General features: G+C 45.4%; 1 protein-coding gene across 13 annotated transcripts in view; it reads right to left on the bottom strand.

Moving 5' to 3' along the window:
* Positions 1-2,423: 2,423 nt before the first annotated feature.
* The window catches only part of PSD3 (pleckstrin and Sec7 domain containing 3), a 110,202-nt gene continuing 85,226 nt past the window's right edge, over positions 2,424-27,399 (bottom strand). For all 13 annotated transcript variants that reach the window (XM_080572927.1, XM_080572929.1, XM_080572931.1 and 10 more), the window contains 4 exons: positions 23,031-23,188; positions 22,054-22,198; positions 18,745-18,888; positions 2,424-12,290 (listed from right to left, as the gene is read on the bottom strand). In XM_080572927.1, coding sequence (XP_080429053.1) covers positions 12,078-12,290; positions 18,745-18,888; positions 22,054-22,198; positions 23,031-23,188 — 660 coding nt within the window. In that variant the 3' untranslated portion in view covers positions 2,424-12,077. The remainder of the gene's footprint in view (positions 12,291-18,744; positions 18,889-22,053; positions 22,199-23,030; positions 23,189-27,399) is intronic.

Raw genomic sequence — 27,399 nt, 5'->3', positions numbered from 1 at the left:
GACATGCCCCTTGTTAATTCTTCCTGGCTGGCCCAGTTCTGCTACCTCTATACCCAAGTCTGCTGTTTCCAAAGTTGTTGCTAGGGCACTGTCAGCTTTATACAGTACCACTGATACACCTGTCTGGGCACAGGGCAACAAAACTCCCCTACAATTTTCCAGTTCATATTGTTGTATCTTCTCTATGACAAATCAGTGTGCTTTGGCCTTGATTCCTCCACCTCAAGCAAGTTAAGCTCCTTGTTTTTGTATTTTACCGTAAGACCAACAAAACAAAGACACACACCATCTCTGTACCTGATCCACCCAAAAATTAGCTGTGTAATGGTGACTAGAAGAGATATCCTAGAACAAACATGACCAAATAATCCTGGAGTGGTGGCAAGCTGCTGTGCAGTAGTTCATCTTCTCTAGGATGGCCCATTTTTTAGGGAAAGTGGTTATAATAGTGGGTGGCATAATTTTTTTCTGAAAAACATCTATTTAGCACCAAACAGACAGAGCTGGACACTGTGATGGCCGGACGAATGAAAACCTGGGCCATCAATCATATCATTCCTCTTCATGACGTACCAGGCTCCATGTTAAAAGCCACAAGGTATTTTTGCCTTTGCCTTGCCATTTAGGAGGCCACTGCAATACATCAATGTTCTGCTGGGTAAGAACTCTTCCAATTTCTAATCTAGAGATATCCATGACAACTTCAGACCAATTTGTGCTTTACTTTTGGGCTAAGTCACTCTGTTGTGCTAGATTATTCGTAAATAGCCAGAGATGTGTAGTTTCTGTGCACTGTGGATATTTCACCTTTATATTCAAGCTAGCCCTTTCGGGCTCCCTTGGTAATTATATTCCTTACTTGGAAATGTAAACTGAAAATGGACAATGAAGAATGCAGAGAATATAAATGCATCTGTCTTTCACTTTGTGGCTGTCCTGTCATTTTGTTCTAGTTTAGTGCATTGTGAGCAACGTGACGCGACTTACGATTCCAGGCAGAAAGGGATCACCAGAAGATGCTCGGAGTTGACTTTGTCAGCTCGGAAGACAAAATAGGAAAAGATGCGGCAAGCAGCACTGACATTAACATTCACACATAGTTAAAGCATTCATCTGGGCATTAGAGGAGGCATTCAATATTTTTTCCTAAGTACAACTCCCACTCCTCCTCACCTTCACTTTGTTTAGTCCTTTCATAAAAGAAATACTAATCCAGGAGCATGTACTGGAAACAAAAACTTCCAGTGCTTTGAAGTAACCAGGATGGCAAATCCACAGGAACAGCAAAGAAGAAGCTTGACATCCCATAGCATAATGTGGAAAAGAAAGCAATCTCAAGTGCCAGAGGTCTTGCTAATCATCTAAAAGTAACACGCTGAGTTTCTAGGAAGAAGAAAAATACAAAGAAACAATCATCTCAAGATGGTCAAACATTCAGAGATCTTGGAAGAAAAAACATCTTCCCTACTATTGTTTCCAAATACAAGCTCCCAGCCCTGTTGTGTAGCTTCCCGGTGCCCTACCTGCTCTTGGAGACATCCTGTTAGTTTGCCCTGTAACCCATTCGGCAGACAGCCTCCTACATTCCCACGCTGAGCCACGTCCAGTGCAAGAACAGCAAACACAAAGTTGTTTGCTTTCTGTGTATTGTGCAGTCTGTTTCCCTTCACTTAGCCATTGTTGTTTCTTACCCACTCCCACCTCTTCTTTCTTTGCTTCCCCTTTTCTTTAGTGTCCCGCTTTTCTGTCTGTCATGGATCCTTGCTTCCTCCCATTTCACTACACCAGCAGCAATTCCCAACCTTGACAGTGGTCCCAAACGAACTGTCTTGTAAAAATGCTGAGGTCAACTCCCAGTCGTTTCTGAATAGCTGATCGCTGCAGCCTCCCTCTACCAACCCATCTGCTGGCAAAACCATTTTTAATCAGTTAATTCTCTTCTTGGCGTCTCTTCACAGCTAAGCGGTGGTAACTTCGCAGTCCTGTAACAGCCCGTAGGTAAGGCCACCTCTTGCAGAGCTGCAAGGAGAGAGATGCTCCAGCTGTCCTCACATTGGACGAGTGTGCATGCCCAAACCATGCGCCTCCTCAAGGTTTCTGTGATAAATAAGGAGTGTTTACTGTACGTTTGTGTTGGGCCACACTCGTTTCTGCTCTGGCAGAGGTACGCTGGTCCAGGCTGTGTTTCTGTAAGGTACACAGTACCTGCACTCTCCAGCTCAGGAAACTTTGAAGCCACTGACTGCCAGAGGTCAGCAACGTGCACTGGGGAAAGCGTTGTGCCAGCTAGTGGGTGCATATCTTCCCTGAGCAGGGCTGCAGACCCACCAGAGGCTGCTGTGAGCTGGTAGTGCCACCTTCATGTTCTTATGCATGAGAAGTAACAGTAAGGGCTCCAATAAAAAACATTCAACTGCAGAAGATGAAATACATTTGGTTTATTTCTTTCTAAAGTTTGTACATATACATATATCATTATACATATGTGAGATCCTTCACTAGGGTTGCTTGAGTTCAATTACATAAAAATTATTGGGAAGCTTGCAGGCTCTCTGTTGCCCGTAAGCAACATTTATTCCAACTTATAAAAACACAGAGGAACAGAGTAATAGTCAGGAACATGGACACAAGAGAGAAGTCTACTTTATATCTCACAGTTTCAATACATCAAAGGCAAATTATTTGTCTGTATACCGTAGGCTTACTTTATCAGCAATGATAAAATAGAGGAAAATATTTATATACAGTCACCTCAAGTGAAAAATAAAGCAATGTAAACTTAAATTCCAAAATATTATTTTAAATGATATAACAATATCCCCAAAAGTCCTTCTTCCAAGGGGAAGAGGACTGATTAAGTGCCTTCATTTATCAGGAAATGATCATTCTAGTACCAGTTACATGAAGCAGAATAAGGGAGGGCATCCTGTGGTACCTGTAGAAAAGAGTGACAACTCTGCTTCAGGAAAGCATCTCTGTGTACGCAAGTATTTGTTTGAGTCCTTATGGACATCAGCAGCACGTGAAAACACCTCCCATGAACCAGGGTTTGATTTAAGTCGGCACAGCTCTGACTCTGACCACCGAGAAGCAATATGCTTTTCTGACCATGCATGCACCCAGGGACAGGAAGGAGCGCCCTGGTGGTAGGACAGCCTCAGACATGAGGCAATTACCACACCAAGAGTCAGAGCAGCAAATTTCATGCTGCTGGAAAAGGTTTAGTGATTACCTCAATGCTGCTTCAGAGCAGACCAAGAAGTTACCACAAAGCAGTGAGACCGGGACCGCGTCTCTAGTGTGTTGCATGAAAAACACTCCAGTGAGTCAGTGATGAGAATAAACTGAGTTCAAGGTTATTAGGAAGAAGGTTCCTACACTTGGCAAAAGGGACAGGAGGCTGCCCAGAGGAAAAGTCTTGCAAGGACTGCTGTTGGGCCCAGTAAGGTTAAGTCTGCACAGAAGAGACTCACAGGGTGTGTGTACACGCATGTGCAAAATGGTTTTTGCACTGCTGCTGCCAGGGGCTACTATTCCCATAGGGGTACCACACAACAGTAACTGAAAATTCAGTGCTCTTTCTCAACCTAAGGGAAAACAACACTGCATCATCTCAGGCGGAGGGCAAGTGCCAGTTCCTAACTGCAACTCTCAACACAACAGTGCTGACCCTCATCTTCCCACTTTAACACCAAGGGAGGCAGGTAACCCAAGGGAGAAGCTCAGAGCCTGAAAAAGGATTACCAGACCACAACCAACCCAAAGCAAGGTGATGGGGATGTCCCTCTTCATCTCACCCTGAGCTAAAGTCCACTTACGTCTCAGTCTTCCAAGATGTGATCACTCTGGCCAGGGTCCAGTGAAGCGCACAGCCTTGACTTCACTGAGGTTGCTCAAGTGCTTCAAGTTACCTGCACCTTAAGCATTTTATGACTCCAGGTAAGAATGCCATCCTTAGGCTTTGCTCCCCCTGTCCTGGGATAATGCAGATAGTGCTAGTGTTGCACTAACTAGATAGAGCATAATAGGAAAACCCACTGGGCTTCCTCATCCCTTTACTAAACACACCAACTTGTTAAAAGGTCGTTTAAACGTCACAAGGCAAACCTTCGGGAGGCAAACGAGATGCCCTATAAAGATATTCGTCCTGCTGCTCTTCTTTTCCACTCTGATGAGCCAAACATTCTTCTGGAAATCTGTGCAGTTGCAGAAAGAAACCCTCACTACTGCTGTACGGCTGTATCTGCAGGAGACATCACAGGCACCTGTCCCGCTTGGACACTTTTGGACATGATGTCCCCTTGCTGAATTTTCACAGAGTGAGGTCAACATTTTCAGAAGTAAAGCTGTATATTAGATCCCCAGAGTGCGATTTTCAGAAGAATCAGGCATGGATGCTCGTGGTGCAGGCACCAGCTGACACCACCAGGGAGACAGCCCAGTGTCGAGCTAGCAGAAAATACCACCCAGTGATCCTCGCTTAGACTCTCAGACACGTGCCTTTGCTTTCAACACGCAGAACAACAGGCAGCCCCTGGTGGACAACACACGGAGATCAAGGCAGCTCAAGGGATACCCTAAATCTGCAAAAGCTCTGATGACTGTTTAACCTAATTTGAGAACAACTAGAACAACAAGCATCCTAACAAAGTTTGCAGCTGTTTAAGTGCTTCGACAAAAATAAGCTTCAGAAAAGAATAGCAGGCTTTGGAGTGCTGAGCCACAGAAGCCATACTATACCTATGAAACACATACACATATCTATAGGCATCACTTAAACACGTTCACCAAGTACTGTAAGCCTCAGATTGTACCTCACGCAGAGAGTATTGATTTTAAAGTTTTCAAACTGCCAAAAAACTCTGTTCTTTTAGCCAAGGTTTTATCCTAGCCTCAAATAAGAGGACATAGTCGTCATGAATATGTACACACAAAACAAGAAACAAAAAAAAAAGACCCATCCCTGTTCTCATCCTACAGTTTTTCAGAACTCAACAGCACTGAGCACGAGGCTTTCACAAGCGTGTAAGTGACTTCAGACTTTCACCATCGATAGCATTTGCCTGGTGAAGTGACAGACCGGGTACCGCAGATTGCCCTATTCCCAGCAAGAGGCTCCGGGGAGTCAGAGGACTTTACGTCAAACACATCTCCATAGCAGTTGGCTAGCTGCTACACAGGATATTCATTCGGCACAAGGCAAAGCTGAAACCTTCCTTGCTTGCTTGAACAAAAGCTATCTTGTTGTGTTGGTTTAGTTTAGGTGAATTACACACAGGACCGTCGCTGCAGAGCGACTGCTAATTGCAAAGGTTTATGTCAGAGAAAAGTCGTGCCCTTGTAATTTGTAGCACTTTCAGCACATGCGCTGCTAAGTGATGTACTTCTCCCCAGTCCAAATAAACCTCAGGCCTGTACCCGAGCTGATTCCTGGCACAAACATAACAGCAGATGCCATGGTAGGTCCCTCATTGTTTAAAAATTTATAACTTTTACGGAATACTTCACTGCTCAAAGGGGGATGACAGAAGCTCTGCGGGCTGACCTATATTTGCTCCTTTTGACCACGGCAGCAAAGTCAGGTCAACTGTGCAGCCTTTGGGAAAGCTGTTGCTTGCGCTTGTTAAGGAAGTGCTCTCATAAATAATTAACCTAAAGCCTCAGTGCAGCTCACAAAACAAATGAGCAAGGTACCTCCAACTCAGGCAGGGTTGAGCTGGCCTCCTTTCACTGCTCAGCTGGATGTTGCCAACGGGAGAGCCGACCCTCACAGAAGGCCTCCAGACACAGCTCCCCAGGACAACCTCTCCTCCTTGCTTTAATTTACATGAGCCTCTTCACACTGAGGCCGTGACACCCCTGGATGAGGGTGCTGCAGTCGCAAGGGAGAGAAGCAGCTGGCGACACAGACCAGGGCCAGTTCCCTAAGCAGCAGAGCGTACGTGGAAAAGGAAGCTGGCATTTCTAATTTCCCCCAGCACTGAGGGCAATGATGGAAAACGCTATTGCCCAGGTCCCAAAAGGTGACCAGACATGGGGGGTGGCACTGGCTTTCCGAGTGTCTTCTTGTGGTATCACTGGCCGTATGGGAGATGGCCCCATGCACTGGTGCTCAGCTTGGGGAATGTAGCTTCTCTGGAGGCTGGCAAAGCCTCTTCTTGCCGGAGCAAATGCTCAGAAACTCCAAGTAAAGCAGTTCACTGTACTACACTTATGCTGCTGGGAGAGATCAGAGAGAGAGGAGAGGAGAGGCCAGGCATACTGCGTGAGCATGCACTAAAAATACCCTCCCATAAAGCACAAGCTGGCAACCAGCTCTTTCAAAGAAATTTCTGAGACAGCTTCTCTGGCTTGCCCCCCTCGGCAGCCTAGGCGGCTGACACCAGGACACAAGCTGAGGAGCTTCAGTCATGCTCTGGGGAGACTGGTGAAACGTGGACTGCCAGAATTGCCCTCAGAGCAGACACGACACCCCAGAGCTCGGGGAGAGCCACACTGGGTAAAGTTCAAACAAGCAGCAACCTGTGAGACTGCTGCAGATAAGGTGTTTACACTGCCTATGCCTCTGCAAGAGCAGATGGTATTTCTGGATACCATCTCTTTGTGCTTGGGGGGCACTGATTGAAAATGGCATCTTTTTTTTTCTTTTTTCTCCTTTTTTTACACAGCTCCCTGAAAGGTTGCAAAACGTATGACCTGATTTGGAAAGTACCCAAATCCTTGCAAAACAGCGTGTCAAAGTTTCCCCACAGCACAGCACAGGCTGCCTCTGCCTCTGAGATTTTTGGAAAGGAGACTAGGAATGTCACAAGTGTCTGGTCTGAGTGTGGGAGGAGGACCTTGCATCCATGCAGCATAACACACAAGGATCACAGAAGTCTGAAACTCTGTCTCTCACTTCCCAGCTATAACTGTGGCTGGAAATACAAGCTACAAACGAGCAGAATGAAAAAGCTGTTCAAAAGGTTATCCATTCAACACAGTACTGCCTCGGAGCAGGTTTTCTCAAGGCAAGATGGGACAGTCAAATTTTCTGGATTTCTGCAAGCATGGAAGGAAAGAGACCTGTTACACAGAAGCAGCTGAGGTGCTAAGATGACAGACAGGAGCAGCTTGACAGAAAAGGAGGAGGAGCTGTCAGACTAACTGTGATAAGGCCAAAATTGATTTAGGGATGGAGAATGCAGACATGGGTAAGCTGTAAGCTGTCTGCAGAGAAAAGCCTTCCCCGCTTTCAAGAAGAACACTGCAGTGCAATCCCTCCAGACATGCAGTGATAATCCTGCCACCTCTGACTTTCTCCACTGCCGCAACAACCTCCTCACCAAAGAGATGCTCTAACCAAGTGGGAACCCAGCCCCACTCAGGTGAGACAAAAAAGCCTGATGGTTTCTAGGCAGAAGAACAACCGGCCTGTTATGGGAAGGCACTGGAGCTGTGAAAAGTCACCCATCAATCCAGGTCACAAGGGGCCTCTGGAGGTCAGCTAGCTCAAACTGCTGCTTAGAGCAGGGCTCTGCTGCACACCGTGCTCCAGAAGAGCCCCTGAACTTGGGCAGGCTGCACCCTGGGAGCAGGCAGGATCAAAGAGAAAGCACTTAAGGGATGAGCTGTTACAGCCCTTAGAAAGCTTCTGGTAACCATTTACAAGTGGCTGGCTATAGATGAAAAAGTGTCTGAGTCGGAGTCGCAGATGAACAGCGTTCCCCCACAGCTCCGCTACGTTAATCACCCCGCTGGCTGACTTATCTCTCTACATCAATTAAAGACACAACATAAATACTGGATTAAAAAGCTGCAGTCATGTTCACTGGTCCGTGCGTGATTTATCTGCAAGATGCATACAAACACACAGCCAGCCCAGAGATTTTCTTTCACGATGCTGCTGAACAAAAATCCCAGCATCCTACCGGCTGACGAAGGAGAGCGCAGTTTTGGCGTTGGGAGAGTATCTCACCTGCTTTGGTTGCTGAGTGGAGGGAGGGAAGGCATCTTTGTGCTTCTCCCCCCCCTCTCTGCTGTCATGTCCAGACCCTCCTGCCGCTCCTCCTTCAGCTGGGAGAGGAGTCCGCACAGAAGGTGAGCAATCAGCAGCGCTTCGGAGCAGGACGGGGTCTCTCCTGGCCCAGCCCTGCTCCCCTCCTCGCATCCCCCCCTCTCAAGACATGGGGGCAGAGCTTCTGCCTGAGCGGTGGCTTCCAGGTGGCAGGCTGCAGCAGGGAGGATGACAAGGAAGGGCGATACCTCCCCGGCAGCACCAACGCAAAGGCTGGCTTGGGGGCTGCATGCTCGCACGCACGCTTGCAGTGGCCTGCCAGCTGCAGCTGAGGGAGCAGGCACTGCAAGATCTTATCACTGAGCATCCAGACACAGCTCTGCCTGGGCTGAAGGTGTCCCAAAACAAGCCTCAGGTAACTCCAGCTCACGTTTAGCATCCCCAGAAAGCCACAGGCTGCTCAGATGATACCAAGATCGGGTGCACGGTGGGGACGGCCAGGCATGCAGGGGTCCAGGGGAGGGCTGGAAATCAGCAGAGTATCCTTACATGCTGCAACGGAGCTCCTGAGTCACTGAGGTCAAACACTGATCTCTAATAAAGGCAAACATCCAGCAAAAGAAAGGCAGAGCACTGGGTACCATGCAAAGCCATCTGGCCAGACTCTCCGTGGTGCCACCCAACAAGATGCACCGCTGACACCCCTGGAGAATCTGCACCCACCCTTTACAATAGCATCGGGGGTGAAAGAAAAAAAAAAAGCAAATGACAGTACTGCTCAGCAGATGATCCTGTTCCTAAGGGAGTCCAGGAGGCTTAGGCATTCACGACAGGATCTCCTTTTTCTCTTGGCCTCTGAAATGTGCATATTCACATGGGTGCCTGGGATGCCTAGAATTTGTAAAGCAATGGAGCAAAATGACATTAATTAAAACTTGAGCAAAACCTGACAAATTCTCAGTAAACTAATCTGCATGCCTCAACAGTCTCACCGAGAGTGCTCCAAGTTCAACAAATGTTTAATTGCTAAAAAATGCAGTGAAAAATTGCATTTGCTAAGCACAGATGAGACTTAAAAATCATACCCCAATCCACTTGCAAGTACACCTGGTAATGGAGAATAAATAACAAAAACTGAAAAAAAATCATTTTTCGCAGCTTACTTTTTGACTTTTCCTGTTATTTCAAATCATCTCCTCTGCAGTGACTTTGAAAAGGAATTAACCAGTTTCTGTGTCAAAGCTGGGAAATGCATTTCACAGGATTTTTTTTTTTTTTTTTGAGTTCAGCAATTTAACTCCAGTCTACAGCAGCAGAGCATTTTAAAAGCTGAGAAAAAAAGTTAAATGTCACCTCTTCGCCTTTTAAAGCATTGCACTCGGTATCACAAGAGGTTTGCTGGGTGTGTTCCAGGATGCCTCTGAAAAGCTCATCCAGACTACCCCACCCTGACATCCAAGCAAGGCCCATTTACACATCTGCACCTTTTTTTTTTTTTTCTCCTGTTTCTGCTGCATGCTTTCTGTGAAATGCCGTTATCTAAGACTGGACAAGTTTTCTTCTCAAATATGCACTCAGCATTCCCCATACGTCTTTTTCCCTCCCAGTATAACCTCTCTCTCTTCTGATTGTTTGTTTAAAACCACCAGAGCACGATGAACAGCTGCAGGGATCTCCTGGCTCTGTTTCCCCTCCACGAGCTGTTTATCTACCACGCATGATTAATTCAAACAATCCCCTCCGATAAGCACTGCCATGCACCTGTCTGCACGGAGTCTCCCAGTGCAGCATGCCCCAGTAAAAGAAGGCGTCTCTCTCCTTCAGCAAGAGGACTGAAGGCTTGCTCCACCATAACCACACAACTTCTAGAGCCGCAGCACTTGGTAAGCGCTGAGTTTCTGTTCAGATCTCTGCAGTTTTTAGGGTTAGGTGCTGGCCTCCTGACTTCTAGCGTGGAGCAGCCACTCCAAGTGGCAGATGCCAAACGCATGTGCGTGTGTCCCATCATCACGCACGGAATCAGTCCCACCCGATTTTGTTGCCGGGCTGCAACTGCAAGTATCGATTCGCTTCAACACCTCCTGGCATCTGAGTGCACGACATCTTTGTGGCAGCCCGTGGTGAGCATAACATCGGGAGAGACGTTGCGTGGTGGTCCTCAGCGGGGGAGGCAAGTCACGCGGTGCCTGTTCGGGTCCCTCTCTCTTTGATTGCTCCCTTTTCTGCCCACTGAGCTGGCAGTTCAATAAGCTAGACTAATTGACTTGGACCCTTTGGGAAGTCTGGCAGAGCACAAATCCCATCAGATAGTAATTTTTTTGGATGTGTGGCCCTATACTGTTCAGGCTGGAAATACCAGCACATTTCTAAACAGTCCTTGCATTGATCTGGACATTTCTCTATACATTAAGAATTACTTCTATCAGGACGGCTACCCTGCGCCAGGCCCAACAAAAATAATAGCAACAAACATTTTTCAGTTGGCCCTGAACATTACCTCTCAAGCTGCTTTGTGAGAAAAGCCAGAATGCTTATACTATGCTGCAAAGGGGATGGGTGATGCAAAGAGGGAGAGACCTGTCCGAGCTCACACAGCAGGCCAGTATCAAATCAGAGATTAAAACTGAGCGTGGAAAGTACCAGGTGAGCCAGTGTTCTCTGCAGTGCCAAGCTGCCCCAAGTCCAGAAGGGCTGGGAAACAGAAAAACGATCTCTGCGTCATCTTTGTACCCCTGCTGACCCCTGTGACTCAAGACTGCCAAACACCCCAAGGATTTGCGGACCAAGCACGGCTTTGAGGTATGGAAAGCTCTGCCTGTGGTGGCCTCTCCCTGGCCTCTGCCTCCCTCTGAAAGCCTGAAGTGGGACATGCTGGAGCTGCAGGGCAGGCTGGCTCCCCGCAGGTGGAGGGTAGGATCTGCCAAAGCGGAGGCAGCCTTGTGCTGGCCTCCAGGCATGGAGGAGCCAGGATGGCATCAAACCCTGGCCCAGAGCAACGACACGTCTATACCATTCTGCAGTCTGCACCAGCCTCTTCCACCTCTATACGAACTAAAGCAGAAAAACAAGTAGCTGAGGAGAATCCCTTTCTGAAGAGAAAAGGCGAAGTGCACTGTCACTATCAGAGAAATTGCATACATCTGCACATACCAACAAGGGAACTCCTGGAAAGGGGAGCATTGGGGGACAACGTATCATAAGGCTCTATATAGCAGCTAAGCGAAGAGTGTATAGTTAAAAACTACACAGAGGCCCTTTGTCTTTAAAACACAATGCCAGTGGCTGACATCCGCAGCAGCCACCTCTGCAACCCAGGTTCATCCCAACCGGGTAACTCCTCATCTCCCTGACCACAGAGACACGACAGGTTTGGATACCCCCCAGCCTGCTAACTCGGGAGAAGACTTTTTGCTTGGAAAGAAGCAAACAAACAGTTCCAATGCTGTCATCCCAGCATTGCCAGAGATTTCCAGGTTGTATTCCTTTGCCTTTGTGGGTCCAGGGTCAACGTAGTAACAATAAGCAACAGCGACTATTTACCGTAGCACCCACTGCTAATTGCCTGTACCAACACGCTCTGCATTGTCAGGAAACCAATGTTCCCAGCACCCTAGATTCTACCCAGCCTTCTGCAGCTGCCCGTTTGCACAAATTTCTCACAGCTACAGCTCACATTCACAACACTGCAGCATTTGTCCAGTTACTTTTCCCACCCACCACGTAAATAAAGTGACAAGTGACTTGAGAGATGAAAGCCACGTGCCGATGGGAGGAGATAAATGGGGAAGAGACAGAATATACGTCACAGCGCTCTACCCCTCCCCCAGCTCCTTTAAAAACAGAACACAAAAAAGTCCCGATGCTTCAATTGCTAAATGATAAATTAACAAAGCAAAGCAAAGCAGGAGCAAAGACATCTCCCACAATCTGCACAGAAACAGCAAAATATACAATAGAAAATGTCACTAACACCCCATTCAGGCAGATGCACTTAATTTTGTGAATGACAGGTTATTAAATGGAAAAATTTTGACCACCGGTACTTTGCTGCATGGCTGTTCCCCTAGCTATCACTTCCACCCTAAGTGACCTTCTGCTTAATGCTGGGTGTTTCTGGCCTGTAGTCCTTCCTCTCCGAGACATTGCGTTTCACCTTGGCAGTAACTGGAGACTCCTGATTGAGCGACGGACTCGAGTGGGATTTCTTCAATCCTGGTGCGTCATTCTCGCCTCCGCTCAGCAGCTCCTTCACCCCTTCTTTCAGGAGGCCAACGTAAATCTCATAGCGATTTTTCTGGGAAATGAAAAGAAAGGCCCGAATCAGTCTGGGAGAAATTCTGCACAAGCATTTGAGAGACCGTCTAGGTAACATAATGGTTTCAACGGGCCTTGAAAGCTAGGAGTCTAATATGGATGTGAACAATGGTGACTAATGTAAATTACACTGTGCAAAAAGGATTTCAGTCAGGCTGTGCCTAGGGATGCTGTGCAATTTAAGGCACTCAGTTCTGCAGCATACAAATCCCAGTGCTCTGCTGAACGGTGGCTCTCGCCTAGCGGGAGTGCATGGTGATGTCTGAGTAACAACACCAAGCAAGAGCTTGCTGACCTTAGTCATGCTGAGTCACCTCCTATGCTCACATATATTGAGACGTTACGTGCCTGAAGAAAGCATGGAGTTAACGTGCAGCAAAATGGACTACGGGACAACAAGGATCATGCTCTGGATGGCTACATCTCCCCCCTGCAACCCTCCATTCCCATCAGCGGGTCCTGCTTTTCTGAATTCAGCCCAAGGGGTAGAAACCAAAGCAGGGTCCTTTTAATCTCAAACTGTTCCAGCTCGGCCACCGCTGAGCCCTTGAGAAGATGCCACGCTTTGAGAAGGAGAAGCAGATGAGAGGGATGTGAAAGCAGCAGGGAATATTCATTCCCCTGACAGGACAGCTAATGATGAATAATAAAGGGTGCTCTCTGTCCAGACATTTTCATTTTCTTCACTTTACCATGCCCCATTCCTGCTTGCTCCAGTTCCTTCTCTGGAGTGGAGCTTTCCTGTTCCAATGGGAAGACTTTGCTCTATCGTGTCACGGTAACACCTTTCTGCACAGAACATCTCAGCAAACAACAAATTGAAAGTAGATTAACAAAAGAGCACCACGGGGCCTCAAAACCATTACCTGGAGCAGGAGTTGTTGGGAACAGAGCAACCCACCCCTTGGCATTTGTTCAATAACCTGACCGTGACATAACCACTAAAGACATAATGCAGGCATTGTAATGAAGGTGATCTCAGTAGGATAAGGGCCGGCGAAATGAAGTATAAATATTTCCACGGAAAACAGCTGCCAAACTGTTATGTTCCTGACTAAGCAAAAAATGCTTAGTGAAAATTCTTCCAATTTGTAACAAAATAAAAAATACCAGGTAATAATACTTATTTACAGGCAAAAAAAAACCAACAAAAAAAATAAAATCTTTGTAACTACTTTGAAAAGTAGAATATAAAGGAAAAAAAGAGAAAAAGAGAGAATGTGACCGTGTTTCCAAAGAGTCCTTTGAATAAACAAAACCACACAGAGGAGGATCATAAAAGAATACAACTAAAAAAATAAATAAAAAAGCATTCTTATCAATTCCGTATTTGGAGCTCCAGAGACAAAGACAGTAAGCAGGTAAGATGCATCATTCAATATGAAAGGAAATGGAGAAACAGCAAGCAGAAATCTGACAATGCACTGGGCTGATGAATGATTCATCACACAACGAATGGGACACCACTGCAAAAAAAAAAAGAAGCCGAGACAGTGCTCTAACCCCGGTATCAGCATAATATTCATCAAGGGAGAGGAGAACATTACTGCCATATGGAATTTTACTTGTTGTTGGTCCAGTAAACACCACTGGGGTCACAAGACCTGGCAATAAGAACAGAAATCCAGGACCAGTTTCTTCCCTGCACTTCTGTCAGTGGCCATTTTACCATGGACTCTGTGGGCTCATGATTTCTTTCTTAAATAAGCAATGCACTAAGTTTCTCAATTGATTTCAGCTGCAAACTTGCTCTTTTAATGATCTGACATTTGAAGCTATGTATTCAATTTGGTGGAAATTTTTCCTTAAAAGAAAGCAATCTGAAAAATTCTGTCAAGAAAATAAGACACAGATTAAAAATGTTCTAAAGCTTTTGCAGTTTGAAGACAATGTATGTACTGTACATATTTCTGAAGACTGAATGTATGTAACGAAGATGAGATGAGACAGCCATCCATCAGATTTCTGACTTCACCTCTCACTGACAGTGCTTGAAACATCCCTCGCTCATAAATTTGCCATTCTGAGCGATCATAACCTGGAGTAACACTTTTTCAGACAACAAATAAAGAGGAAACGTTCTTTGCTTGGTTTTTACAAGCAAAAGCACCAGCAAGGAAAAATGATCAAGGACACATCCCTGAGCAAGGACCAGGCAACTCGTTGTTCACCTCCCCTCACAAGGAAATGCCATCACTTGTATTACATCAGGAATAAGAATGGAGGGAACTCAGGTGGTCGAATGAAAAGAAATTACAAGAGCCTACTGAAAAGGAATCTTGCTTCTTCCTCCCTGATGGGACTACGCTGCTTCCTTTGGAACTAACAGGTCCTTTTTGCTGTGCTTGGGGATGTATCAGTCTGGACCTTTGTACACTGATGAAAGGTCTGGCCTGCAGGCTCTGCCTGAAAGAGACAAGTACAAAATACTGCCTCACCTGCCTCTTGTCCTTTTGCTGTAACCTCATGCAGCAAAGTCCATCACCAGTTCCTGACTGACCCTGACAGCACTTTGTTCTGAAGGAAAGGTGTGGAAATTCCAAAACTGGTGGAAAGTTTCCATTCAGGATTTTTGTATAGCTTTTTTTTTTTCCTCCCCAAACTGCTGAACTGATACTTGAACATGGTCTGTGAAATCTGTGCCAAGTGTGAAGGTAATTCAGCACTGCGCAGCTGCACCTTGAATCACTGTCTCACACCCAGCTGAAGTTGGTACCACTGTTTACCTGCTTAGACAGGCATTCTTGCAGTGCTGGTCACAGATTTGAACCATGCGATTCGACTGCTGTTCGAGAGTCTCACTAGGGGAGAAGATACCTTTTGTTTCCTGTGCTATACTGGTTCTGCTTTGTACTGAGGAATCCGAGACATAATTCTCTAAATAAAATTGACAGAAAACAGAAAACAAACACACACACACAACAACCTCTTTCTCTATCGGTCCTTCCAAACCATCAGACACTATAGCCCATGTTTCATCCTAACTCATCATGCTTCCAGGAGTGATAGAAAATAAACTTTGAGTCAACGGCCCAAACCCAAGAAACTCTTTTGCTCTCCCAAATTGCACAACACCCCTATGGAGGGTAAGTGTGTGGCTTAAATGTGCACATCTGAGTGCTGTGTTCAAAACTGACTATGCCATTGATCACAACCCTTTGATGACTGCTGTTCAACCAGCTATCACATTGGTCAGGCACAATTTCGCCTTCATAAATCCATACTGATTATTGGTAGTCACCTTCTTGTCTGTAATGCTTTTGGAAAAGATTTCCAGGAGAATTTGCTCTACCACCTATTACCTGGATGGGGAAGAATCTAGCCACCCTGTAGTTCCCTGTACCTCGCCCTTGCTGAAGATAGGAATTTATTTTCCTCCACTCCTCAGGAATCTCCCCTGATCACCAGGACCTTTCAAAGGCAAACAAGAATGGCCTCCCAATGACATTATCCAACTCCCTCAGAGCTCCACTCATGGGCGCAACCCATCAGATCCCATGGATGTGTGCGTATCCAGCTTAAACTATTGCCTGACTTTATCCTTACTCCCCAAGGGTAAGTCTTCCTTGCTCCAGATTTTCCCATTGGGCTCATGGTCTTGCAATTGCTGAAGGCTAGTCTTACCAGTAGAGACCTAGACAAAGATGACATTGACTGCCTTGGCCTTTCCCTGTCCTTTGTGACCAGGTCCCCTGCTTCATCACAGGCTCCAGCTAGGACACATTTTCCCTGTTTGTTCTGCTGCTAATGTACCCGTAGAAACCTTTCTTCGTGACCTTCATGCCTTCTGACAAATTCAACTTCACTTGGGCTTTGACTTCCTTAAACTCAACCTCACATGCTTGGACAGTATCTCCATATTCCTCCTACGTCATTTGCCACTGCTTCAACTTCTGTACATTTTTATGGTTGATTTTTTTTTTCAGGAGCTCCCTGTTGATCCGTGAAGGCTTTCTGCCACTTCTGCTTGGTTTCTGGCTCATCAGGGTAGAGCATTCCTGAGCTTGAAGGAGATGATACTTGAAAACTGACCAGCCCTCCTAGAGCCCTCTTTCCCCCAAAGCTATATCCCATAGGATTCTTCCAAGCCATGCCAAGTCAGCTCTCCTGAAGTTCACGGCTGTGACCCTACTCTTTAATCTGACAACTCCTTACAGGACCCTGAAGTCCACATCTCATAGTCACTTGCTGCCATGGTTGTCCCTGACTTTCATATGCCCAACCACTGCTTCCTTATTCACAAGTAAGAGGTCCGGCGAAGTGCCTTTCCTTGTCTGCTCCTCGACCACCTGTGTTAAGAGGTTGTTGTTGCTCTCCAGAAACCTCCTGGATTGCTAGCACTCTGCTGCGTTGTCTCTCCAGCAGATATCATGGTGGTTGAAATTGCCCAGGAGACCAGGGCCTGCAAACACAAGGCTTCTTCCAGAAATTTGAAATGGCCTATCAGACAACCAACACAATGTCACCAGTCTTGGTGTGCACACTAATCTTGACCCACATGATCTCAGCTGGCTCGTTACCCTTCCCTAGGCAAAGCTTCGTGTGATCCTGCTGCTCACCCACATAAAGAGTGACTCCCCCTCCACTCCATCCATGTCTGTCCTTCCTAAAAAGCCTGTATCCATTCATGGCAGCACTCATGTTGTGTGAACTATCCAATCAAATATCTGTGGTCCCAATGAGATTGTAGCCTGCAACTGCACACAGATCTCTAATTTATTCTGTTCACTTCCCATTCTGTATGCATTAGTGCACAGGCACTTCAGAGGCATCTAGCTGTACTGATTTCTCAAAAAGGGTATGGGAGCTTTCCCTATAATGTTGTCCTGTGGGCACCTCCTTAATTATGTACTATGTGTGAGATGAACCTGCTTTAGCCCTGTTTTGTTGATTATGAAGTTTTTCTTCTTCACATCATTGTGTACTCTTCGCTTACCAGTCCTTTCTACCACCTCCTCATTTGATTGTTTATCAGATCATTTCAGACACGTGGGATGTGGAAAATCAAACTGGCCAACTGTGCTCCCTTTACAAAACAGCAGGAACACATCTCAAGCTCACCATATGCAACAACAGCAGCCCAGAGCTACAGCAAAATAAAACTCACAAAAAGGGGCTACAACCTTCCTCTGCAACAGCAAAAGTACACAGCCAGTCAGCCCAGGAGCAAAAAGAGGCCCTCCGAAACAATAATAATACATATAATACATGGCGAGAGGCTTACTTCAGCTCTGAAGGCTCGTGTTACCTCCACCATCACCTTTGGTGGTCCCCCTGACTTCTTACCTGAATGGAGTTTCACTAAGCCACAGCCTTAGTCTGAACTGTTTGTATGCCTGGGGAATACAGGAGAGAGCTCTGAGCTCTTCAGCCCACTAAAATACACACCCTTTGCCTGAGATAGAGAAGAGAATATCAGTTACAGCCTGAATGAAAACCAGGAGCCACAGAAGTCCCCGCTCCAGGACTCCTCTACTCCACTGTCAAATTGGTATGCTCATTCCCATGAAGAATTCTCTCCTTCCAGGCAGAAGGCAGCTGTCTCTGTCACCAGTTGATTAAGGGACCTTTCTCTCTGCAAACACAGCCAATAAACTTTAATCTCTTGGAACCTCTATGGATCATAACAGAAAATACCTTTGCTCTTTCTTCAGTATGTGGATATTCCTTGTAAGGCAGTGCCTGCCTTAAGATCCTTTCAGATCCAAGGCAACAATGACTTGCAGTTCTGTGGGAAAACGCTCAAAGGTGCAGCCATGAAAAACACCAGCCATCTGCTGGGTTGCTCAACCCTTCCCACATAGCCCTACGATGTGGCAGACGCAGTAAAAGATAAAAGCTGCTGTCAGAATCTCAGAACAATGTCCCCGTACAGCTGCCTAAATTGCATGTCACTCCTGTGATCTTTAATTCTACCCTTCACCTGCTCATCCTGATGTCTAGCTCACTGGTAGACAACACAAATAGCTCTCAAGAGGCACGCCTATGACATAAGTTTTAGAAGAGCTATTCCTTCAGAACATACAAGATATGCAAGATAATCATTCTGATCTGCATTACTCCACAATGCAGTAATTCCAGGTGAAGACTGTAGTCCCACCACAGTGCACAACACGTAGTCTTACAACATGCGACAAGCTTTTCAGGCAGGAACTATCTCGTCTTCAAAGAGATAAAACAGGCAAGGACAGAGGGTCATGTTTTTCCATTTTTTAGATAAGGAGTTAAGCCCACAGCCAAATTCACAGGAAGTCTTTATCAAAAGAAAGAACCACATCCCAACTTCTGGGATTGCTGTGACATATCTGTCAAAAAAGAATATCCTCCTCGGTGGGTAAAGGTGAAAAATGAAGAACTCCTGGATTGTATCACAAATATGAGACCAGCTCCATCCACACCTAAAAAGTAAAAGTAATAATGTTTCCCATACATACCTCAAACTCCAGATAGTGGTCTTTCAGTTTGTAATCATCTACTTCCTTTCCTTTCAGCTTCTTGTCAGGAGGATAAGAGCGATGTTCAGCAAGCTCAGTGGAGATCTGCTTCAGCTTAGCTTCATGGGATTTCAGCTGTTCATCCTTCAGAAACACATGAGGCACATAAATTACAGAATATAAACTATTCTATAAGCAAAGGGAAGTAAAGAGAGATCCTTGTACAATAACAAGTAATTTCTTTCTTTCTCTCTTTCCCTTAACTGATTTTAATTAGATTGATCAGGCCTGTTTTCCCAATCCCCTGTCCCCAATAGCTCTCTCAAAGGCATCCAAGCAAAGTGGCCAACTTTGCAGAAAAACTCAGCAGTGAGCAGATGCCACTGGGAAGGATAGCAAACCTGTCATCCCTTGCCTTGCTGAGAGCAACGGAAGCAGCTTGCTGTAGAGCATTACTGACAACATGACACTTCTGCTCTAATACATTTTTGGCAAATTAATTAAGGCTGTTAATACAGAGTCAGACCGAGGGCAGAATGAGACTCGCAGAGACCCTGCCTCAGGTCTTTGCAATATAAAAGTAGCTCCTTCCAGGACAGAGAGGACAGGGTCCTTACTTCCATTTCTATACTACCAAATGCTCTCCAGTCTGTGTTTTCCATTTGTTCAGAACAATGCAATGAATCCAGGAAAGGAAGGGTTGTCCTCTCCTAAAAAGGTATCTCATTTTGCTAAGCTGCTACCAGCTTTTTTCCCACTGTGCAGTTGGAGAGAGTGAGGAGCTGCTACTCCCTCTTTCTAGGCAATTTCCTTTATCATAATCCTAGGCCCACTCACTTCCTCCAGTCCATCTGTCAGCTAACCTTCCCTCAGCTCAGAAGGTTTCCAGCTCCTGCTGCATGGCCTTCTGGACATCTCTAGGCTTGGATCTAAAATTATGTTTGATTTAGGTAAGTCCAAAATATAGACACAATCATGCAAACCTCAACGACTTAGGCAGAGTCATAACAGCAGGTAGCACCCAGCTCAGCTAACAAATATTTATCTAGCCTCAGAAGAGGGGACTGCTGCCAGTAGTTGTCCCCCAGTGGTGTGGATGTGCAGCTTGCAGCTTCAAGCCTCTATCAGGCATGTCTGCAGCGCACTGAGTCACACCAAGGACTAAGCCTTTTAGCTCACTGACTTGGAGCTGCAGAAAAGAGCAGAAAGGGGAAAGCTTCTACAGAGGACAACAGCTGATTCCCAGCTAATCTTGTGTTTCACCTTTCTTTTTGCAAGAGGACCGTAGAAGGAAATATGTGGGATAATTTGCCTCCGCCTATACATGGGTGGGCTCGAACTGATCTCTATTGACTGCCAAAAATCCTTGTTGCTGTTAGTAACTACCCTGGATCTGCTGCTTTTTCTCTAAGTATCCAATCACTTCTTACTTCGTGCTAAATTGCTGGTCTCAGTGACATCCTGTTGCAGTGAGTTCTCCAGTATGATGACAGGAGGTCTTTGAGAAGCCATTAATTTGGCACTTGTAATTTCCAGGGCAGCAGCCCTTTGGTGTTTTTGTGTGTGCATGCACACCCTCAGAAAGAAGGCAAACAAAGCTACGAGATCCTTTCTACGCTGGTTGTTCCTTTACATATGGTTTTGTCACATCCCTCTGGACTAACCAAGATCAGAGACTGAAAGCAAACTTGCTACAATGATCTTGTGCAACCTGTCATGTCCACCCTCTCTCCCTTGCCCATGTTATGTTCTCAAGGCATCCTGACTTCTGTCTGACCGGCAAAAAGCCCCCTGAAGAAGTACTGTGCATCATGATTCAGTCCACGAAATCCTAAGCAGCAACCAGAGGGATTTGACAATTCATATTTTTTGGTCTGCCAAATGAGAAGCAGCCTGCTGGCAGCTTTTCCACACTGACAGATAAAAGCAGACATGTTTCTGCTTGTCTTTGAATCTATCTGCTTTGAACACTTAACATTCTTCTGCCTTTAGCTAAAACAGCTTATCTTATTTCACTTTTTCTGTTTCCCCTTCTTCAAGATGCAAACCACAGGGCTATATTCTATTTTTTCCCTTTCCAGATTAAACAGAAACAGTGAGACTAGGAAACAATGTGCTAAATGGAACAATCACACAGAACAATGATGAGTAAAAAGGCTTTTTTTGGTGACTGGGGGTAAATTATTGAAACCCCATATCAGTATATAAGAAGTATATATGAGTAAAAGGACAAGTTATTATTATCCTGTATGAGACATGTTTTAAACTTTAACCCAGAATAGAAGATACAAAGTCGGTCACCACATCACAAGGAAAACGGCTATTGCCACAGAGAGGGAAAAAGCAGGGGCGACATACAAACACCCTCTTAGAGAAATGCAGATTATGAGATAATGGTTTCTAAGGAGTGTTGCTAAGCTATGAAGATGGCAAAGATGCATTTAAGAAGCAATCCAGCATAAGGAGATGACTAAAAGTTACAGGATTTTTTTTGTAAAATTATATACCTAGGACTGGAATCTATCCCCTCTGACACTCTGTCAATCTGATTGACACAATCAATAGTGGGTTCCTGTCAGTGCAGGAGGAACAGCAGGCATTCATCACATCAGAGTACACAGAGCTATAGGTGCAAGCACCAGGCACAGCCAGTTTGAAAACAGCAGAAGCAGGTGTTTGTTCATGCAAGAAGTAATAGATGTGTGAAACTTCCTGCCACAGGTTGTTGCGGAAAATAAAAGGTTATATGATCACAAGGGAAGACCATGCTCATGTAAGAGACAGTTGATAAACAGACATAAAAGAAGAAATCCCTCAGCTGATAAGGATTGGAGTCCGGAAAAGTATTATGGGAAAAACATAATTCATGTTTAACTGATGAAATCAGCTTTCGCCCTTTATCACCCCAATAACCCAAACACCCAGGAATATATCCATTTCTTCTGAAACAAGTGGCAATAAACTCTCAAATTCATACAATCACCAGTCTGACGGTATTTGAAATGTACTCTGCAGAGCTATACCCATGGGATGAAAATCCTATATCTAGTACTAGGTATACTAGTGATTGTTTATTTCCTTTGGAAATATAAAAGAATTATACTCAAGTCTTCTCCTTCTCTCCCCCTACTTAAAATCTTGGCTGAGGAAATGAGCAGAGATTTACCCTGCTAGCAGACGTCCATGCAAGCCTATTTATCCTACAAATACCAGCACTGACAGGAACAAAACAAAGTTAAGAACCACCTTCCAGGCCCCAGCCAGTCAGAGAAATCTCCATCACCTACCCTCCATATAAAAACAGCTCACCTGAGATAGTTTCGTTGTGGTAGCTGGCAGGAGTGGGCGACTGAACTTCTTCTGAGAGCCAATTGCCGCTGGAAACGGTGGTGCAGAGAAGACAGCAGCCACACAGTTAATCTTGTTGATCCAGGTCTGCATTTCTTCTTGGCTCCTGGGGAAGAAACACACACTGAGAACCTGTTGACTCAGCCTCCTCTCCATCTCCCCTACCCCTTCAATGGCACTTTTAAAGTGAGAACATGAACAAGTTTTAGTCTGATGAGTCTTTTGGCTCTTGTGAGCAGTTAGTGTCCGTAACTCACCCTAACATGCATCTTTTCCTAATCCAAACCAAGTGACACAGGAAACAGAGGCAGAGAATGCCCTGATTCAGATGTGTGTCCTAAGGTCTCAACTGTTCTGTACCCAGCAGATCTCTAGGAGGTTTCATGTGGGTCTCAGTAGAAATAGGCTAATGTAGAAAACTGATGCACAGGTTTTTAATGCCAGAAGCAAAAGGCAGGTCATCTGTTCTGTCTGGATATCACAGCCTCAAGAACTTAATCAAATTACTCTTGTATTAAGTAGTAACTTTGTTTCTGACCAAAGTGTATCTTCTAGAAAGACATCCGGCTGGGTCCTGATGACATCAGGAGCCAGAATCCAAGACTGCCTTCGGTCATTTGTTAAAATGATTAATCACCCTGACTGTTAAAAGTTTGTGCCTTGTTTCCAAATTGAATTTCCTGCAGCTTCAGCTTCCAGCTGCTGCATCTTGTTATTCCTTTCTCAGCTAGATTAAAAAGGTTCTTAAAACCTGATCTTTCTTTCTCATGAACTACTTGTGCACTTTAATCAAATCACTACTTAATCTTATTTCTGATCAAATAAACAGATTGAACCTCTTAAGCCTCTGCTTTAACTTGTCCAGGCATGAACTTACCCCTCCTAAAGAACCGCTTTCTTTCCTGAACTATTGGCACAAATCAAAAGAGAGCACTTACTGGGCTTGGAAAAGCAGGACCCTCCAATCTGCTGTTTTAAGCTTGAGGACATTGGGTTTCTTCTCATAGTCTGTTGCCTTGGATGCCAGCGCATGATGCACGCTAACTGCATTCTTCAGATCTTCCTCCGACAAAGCCTTTTCTGGCTTGTACTCATCCTACAGGAATTAACAAGATAAAAAATGGCATCTTATTTCTCCATGTGCTACTCCTCTTTCCTTAACCTAAGAAAAAACCTTGTTGCATAGTCATGAGAAGTACTGAAGCATGTGAACTGAATGCAGTATGACTAGAGCACTTGCTGTTCCCACTACTTTTTAAATCTTCTTTTTTGTTTTTCGGTGGTTTTTTTTTTTTTTTTTATTTTTTTGGCCTCTTTGCAAGGGAGAGAAGTAGTTCTACTACTTGCCCGACAGAAAAGAGGTGAACAAGGAATATTTGATTATCACAGTAGCTATGGACTATTTGTCTTCACTTCAGGAATCCTTCATGGACAGCTCTCCAACTCCACTACTCAGCTGCTAGTTCCTGCTTGAGTTCTCAGCTCCCACTACTCAACTTTTATTTTTCTCAATTATCTTTGTACTTCCTTCTAGATAGGCCCTCAACAGCAGAGGAGCCTTCCTATCAGTCTCCACAAAATAAATATAGAAACATCATTTAAATCTTGCTTTTGCTATGATACCAAGGAGGCATGATGCTAGCAGTGACTGGTCTGCCAATGCACTGACAGTCTTACGACCCAGCACCATCACATCTTCTTTGCAAATCTTCTTCGATCTGTACCCATGTGCAGCCTTTATTGCAGAAAGGAAAAGGAACCATCCTGGGTGACCAGGTCAGCTCCCAGTTACATCACGTTACACAGTCTCTTTGGAAGCACAGAGCTGTATGTCCTGCAGGAGGGGATAGCTTCTCTGGGCAGGGTCTGCAAACGACAACCACAGTACGGTCCTGACACGACAACGGTACCACTCCTAATAGCAAATAGCGAAAACAGGGACACAAACTCCTCTACGTTGCCGTTATCAGCCTGGAAGCAGTCTTTGATCTCCTGAGTAACAGAAGCTGGGTGAGTGCACAATCACGGTGTAGCCACAAGTTCGGTTTAAGGCCCACCTGACTATAAATGGTTTTCTGAATATAAGGAAAGCCAGAAGCTTTTTTAAGGAAAAAAATCACTTATCGGCAATGCTGCACCTGTAAAAATAATCACGAAATTTCTCAGGGAGAGGCCAAAGCAGCCTGCAACTGACTCTACTGCTCTCCTTTGATGTATCACAGAAATCAGTCTCATCTGAAATACCCACCAAGGGAGTGGGTATGATGGCTGCAACACTCAACAGTAATTCCCTGCAGGTGTCATAATTATTGATCCCTTCACTTGAACACAAGAGTGATGAGGCCAGGTTTAGCAGACAACAGACTGCAGAACACAAAACATGTGCAGGGCCAAAATTAACACCCAGAGAGGTACTCATCCTGGAGAAGAGCTGTTTAACATGCATGAATTGATTCAGAGGGCTTATCTGGTGGTACACAGACAGAGGCTGCAACTAGGCCACTGCTAAGGGCATCTGTGCTCTCACCAGTGAGAAACTGCATTTGCCAAGGCCTCTCCAGGACGTGTTTCAGGGGATGGGGGTCACCAGCTGTGGTGACCACCACTTCCCAGAATGGAGGGCAAAGTATCCTGCTGCTCTGTCATCTTCTCATCCTCCCCTGCAGAGGTCCAGCTAGTGCCAGACCACAACACGATGCTTGGACATTTCGCCAACACGCCAAGGAAAAGGCAGCTTATCAGCAATATCATCACAACAACCACTCCACTGGGGGCCAGACAAGGGCACCACCCACCACAGATCTGTGGCAGGACTAATGGGAAGGCACCGTTCTACTGATGGCCAAAGCACAGCCTTCAATCTTATCACCTGTGACAAATGAGGTTTTCAAGGTATGGTGGAGAGCTAAGCCAAATACCTCTCCTCTCTCATAGATGGGTCCCAGCAAGTTGTGGAGGGATCTTCAGATCATGATGTACTTTGCCTGCTTCCATTCAGGGCACTCCCTAAACCTTCTTCATGGAAAATCTGGGGAAGTCCCTAGCCAAAAGGCAAGAACTGCAGGAAGCTGTCCAACACCTGGCCCAGCCCTATCTTGAAGATGAAGGAAGCTAACCCTGAGGTCAAGCCCCCTACATCATGGGTACAAAAGCGGATTTATTTGGTAGTAGCTTTGGGGTAAATGACTAGCTTCCCTATCCAGGGGCACTGAGAAAATTCAAGGCCAGGAAATGAACTTAGATCCCAAAAGCATCATATTCTGGCTTTCCTCAAATTACTGCCGTGAGACATTGACAGCTATTGCCTTGCTTGGTGCCTCCCAGCCTTCTCTGTGAGATGAATTCAATGATCACAACTTGCTCTGGTGCCTAAACCTGTTCCAGAACAACTCCACATTTGGGCAGCCCCAGAAGCAGTCCTGACTCAAACCCCTCCTTATCAAGGGAAAGAGTTCATGATAATCCCTGCTAATCCTCCTGGATCAGCTGGCTGCCGTCTACCTTGACAGCTGGGACTCTGCCAGGTTCTCCAAAAGCACTGATCAGCATACCGGAAATGTCTCCAAGTAGTTGGCCAGCCTCAGAGAAAGTTGGAGGGATGTGAATGCGCTGTCAAAATTCCTCCTCTAAGGCCTTCAACTCTTCTTAACTGGCAGGGAATGCTAGGGGCGCAGGAACATCCATATCTCATATGCCATCAAGGACAGCACATGCTCTGAAGTGCTGGTGTCAGCACGGAGGTGGAGCTGAAATGAGAGGCAGCTCACTAAAGTTAGACCACGACAGCGGCAAGAAATATATGAGGAGCCAGAAAGGAAATGCGACCTCTGCATCGACTGAGGGCTCCTACGAATGCTGCACACAACTACAGGCTAAATTCATCTGTCTCAGACTCCTAACGAATGACTTTCCCGTATTCTGCTGACCCAGAGTCAATGTGTTTCTATATCCATTTTTGGTAGACCAAAGAACGGCAATGGGCTTTTTAATCAGCCAATGTACCCGTGGGTGGATATCTCTGCTCAGTTGCATGTGACAGATGCAAAATTCTTTCTTTCAGAAAGTCTTGTCACTGATCACTTTACATCATTATGGTTTTTTTTTTCCTCTCTCTCTCTCTTTAATTTAATGGAGGAAACATGTTTGAGGAAAGTTACATAAAAATACCTGAAATCCCACATTATAAAGTGCCACATCAAAGAGCCAAGATGTTACAAACCCCAGAGCGGAGTCGAAACATGAAGACCCATGTCATGCCCTGCCTGCCCATAAGCAATTTCAAGCAAGGAAGTGAGGTTAGCCTCCTGTCCTCTCCGTACAAACCTCTTTTCTGTATGCACATCACATCCCATGTCAGTCTAGTGAACAGACATTCTGTCAAGCTCCTACTTTCCAATTTCCTCTTGCTATAAACAAGGGGCAGGAAATTAACCTTGGCCTGAGGATGTCCAGAATCAGGGCCAACATCCCGAACATGTCAAACTTCTCATTTTATATAATATTGTGCAGGCATGTTTAGTTGGCTAATTGTGATAGCTTCCACTGAGCCCCTCCGGTGGCTTCTGTGCTCACTAATTCAGAAACCATCTCTCTCAAATCACTCATTAAAAAAGAGAAACAATATGCAGCACAGTAATTAGCACTGGAGCACTTCCAACTGAGAAAAAAAAAAAAGAGTGAGCACAGAGACCAGACTGCCCAGATAAACTCACCTGTAAATCTCAAATGACCACCATTTAAGGAACCATTCTTGTCTATGGACTTTGACAGCAAAACAAGGAGATGTAGACAGGGATGCAAACAGAATGAAAAGAGAATCAGGCCCACACTACCCAAGGGGGAAATCACAGCTGTTAATATTTATATTAGAGCAGTGTCTTGAGGAAACAGCTGAGCTACAGATGAATACAGAAAGCAATAGTGCAGAGGCTTGTATGTTTGTGTGCGTACAGCACCTAGAACAGTGAGATTTCTCCCTCCTCTGCTTGAATAGCACTCAGTGCAATGAAACTATCATCACACCTGTTTCCTCCACAGATGTATAGATAATGAGAGAAAGAGGGAAAACTTGTGTGTGCACGCACCATACCCAGTAGCAGCACATAATCAGGAGAGAAAGGAAACAGAGCCATGGAAATCCCTTGCCCATGACAACCACCAGAGTTCGGGATTTCTACAAAGAAAACAAGCTGTTCTAAAATGCTTCTGAACTTTATGAAATTAGGAAAATTTCTGTCTCCTGGTATATGTTTACTCCAGGAGTAAACAACAGTTCAGCGACTTTTACTATAACTAGGGTTAGTCTAG

Source organism: Anser brachyrhynchus, assembly GCF_964034855.1.
Source record: "Anser brachyrhynchus genome assembly, chromosome: Z".
In the NCBI taxonomy this organism is placed as follows: Eukaryota; Metazoa; Chordata; class Aves; order Anseriformes; family Anatidae; genus Anser; species Anser brachyrhynchus.
Note: the sequence above shows the minus strand (reverse complement) of the source record. Positions and strands in the feature narration are given on the sequence as shown.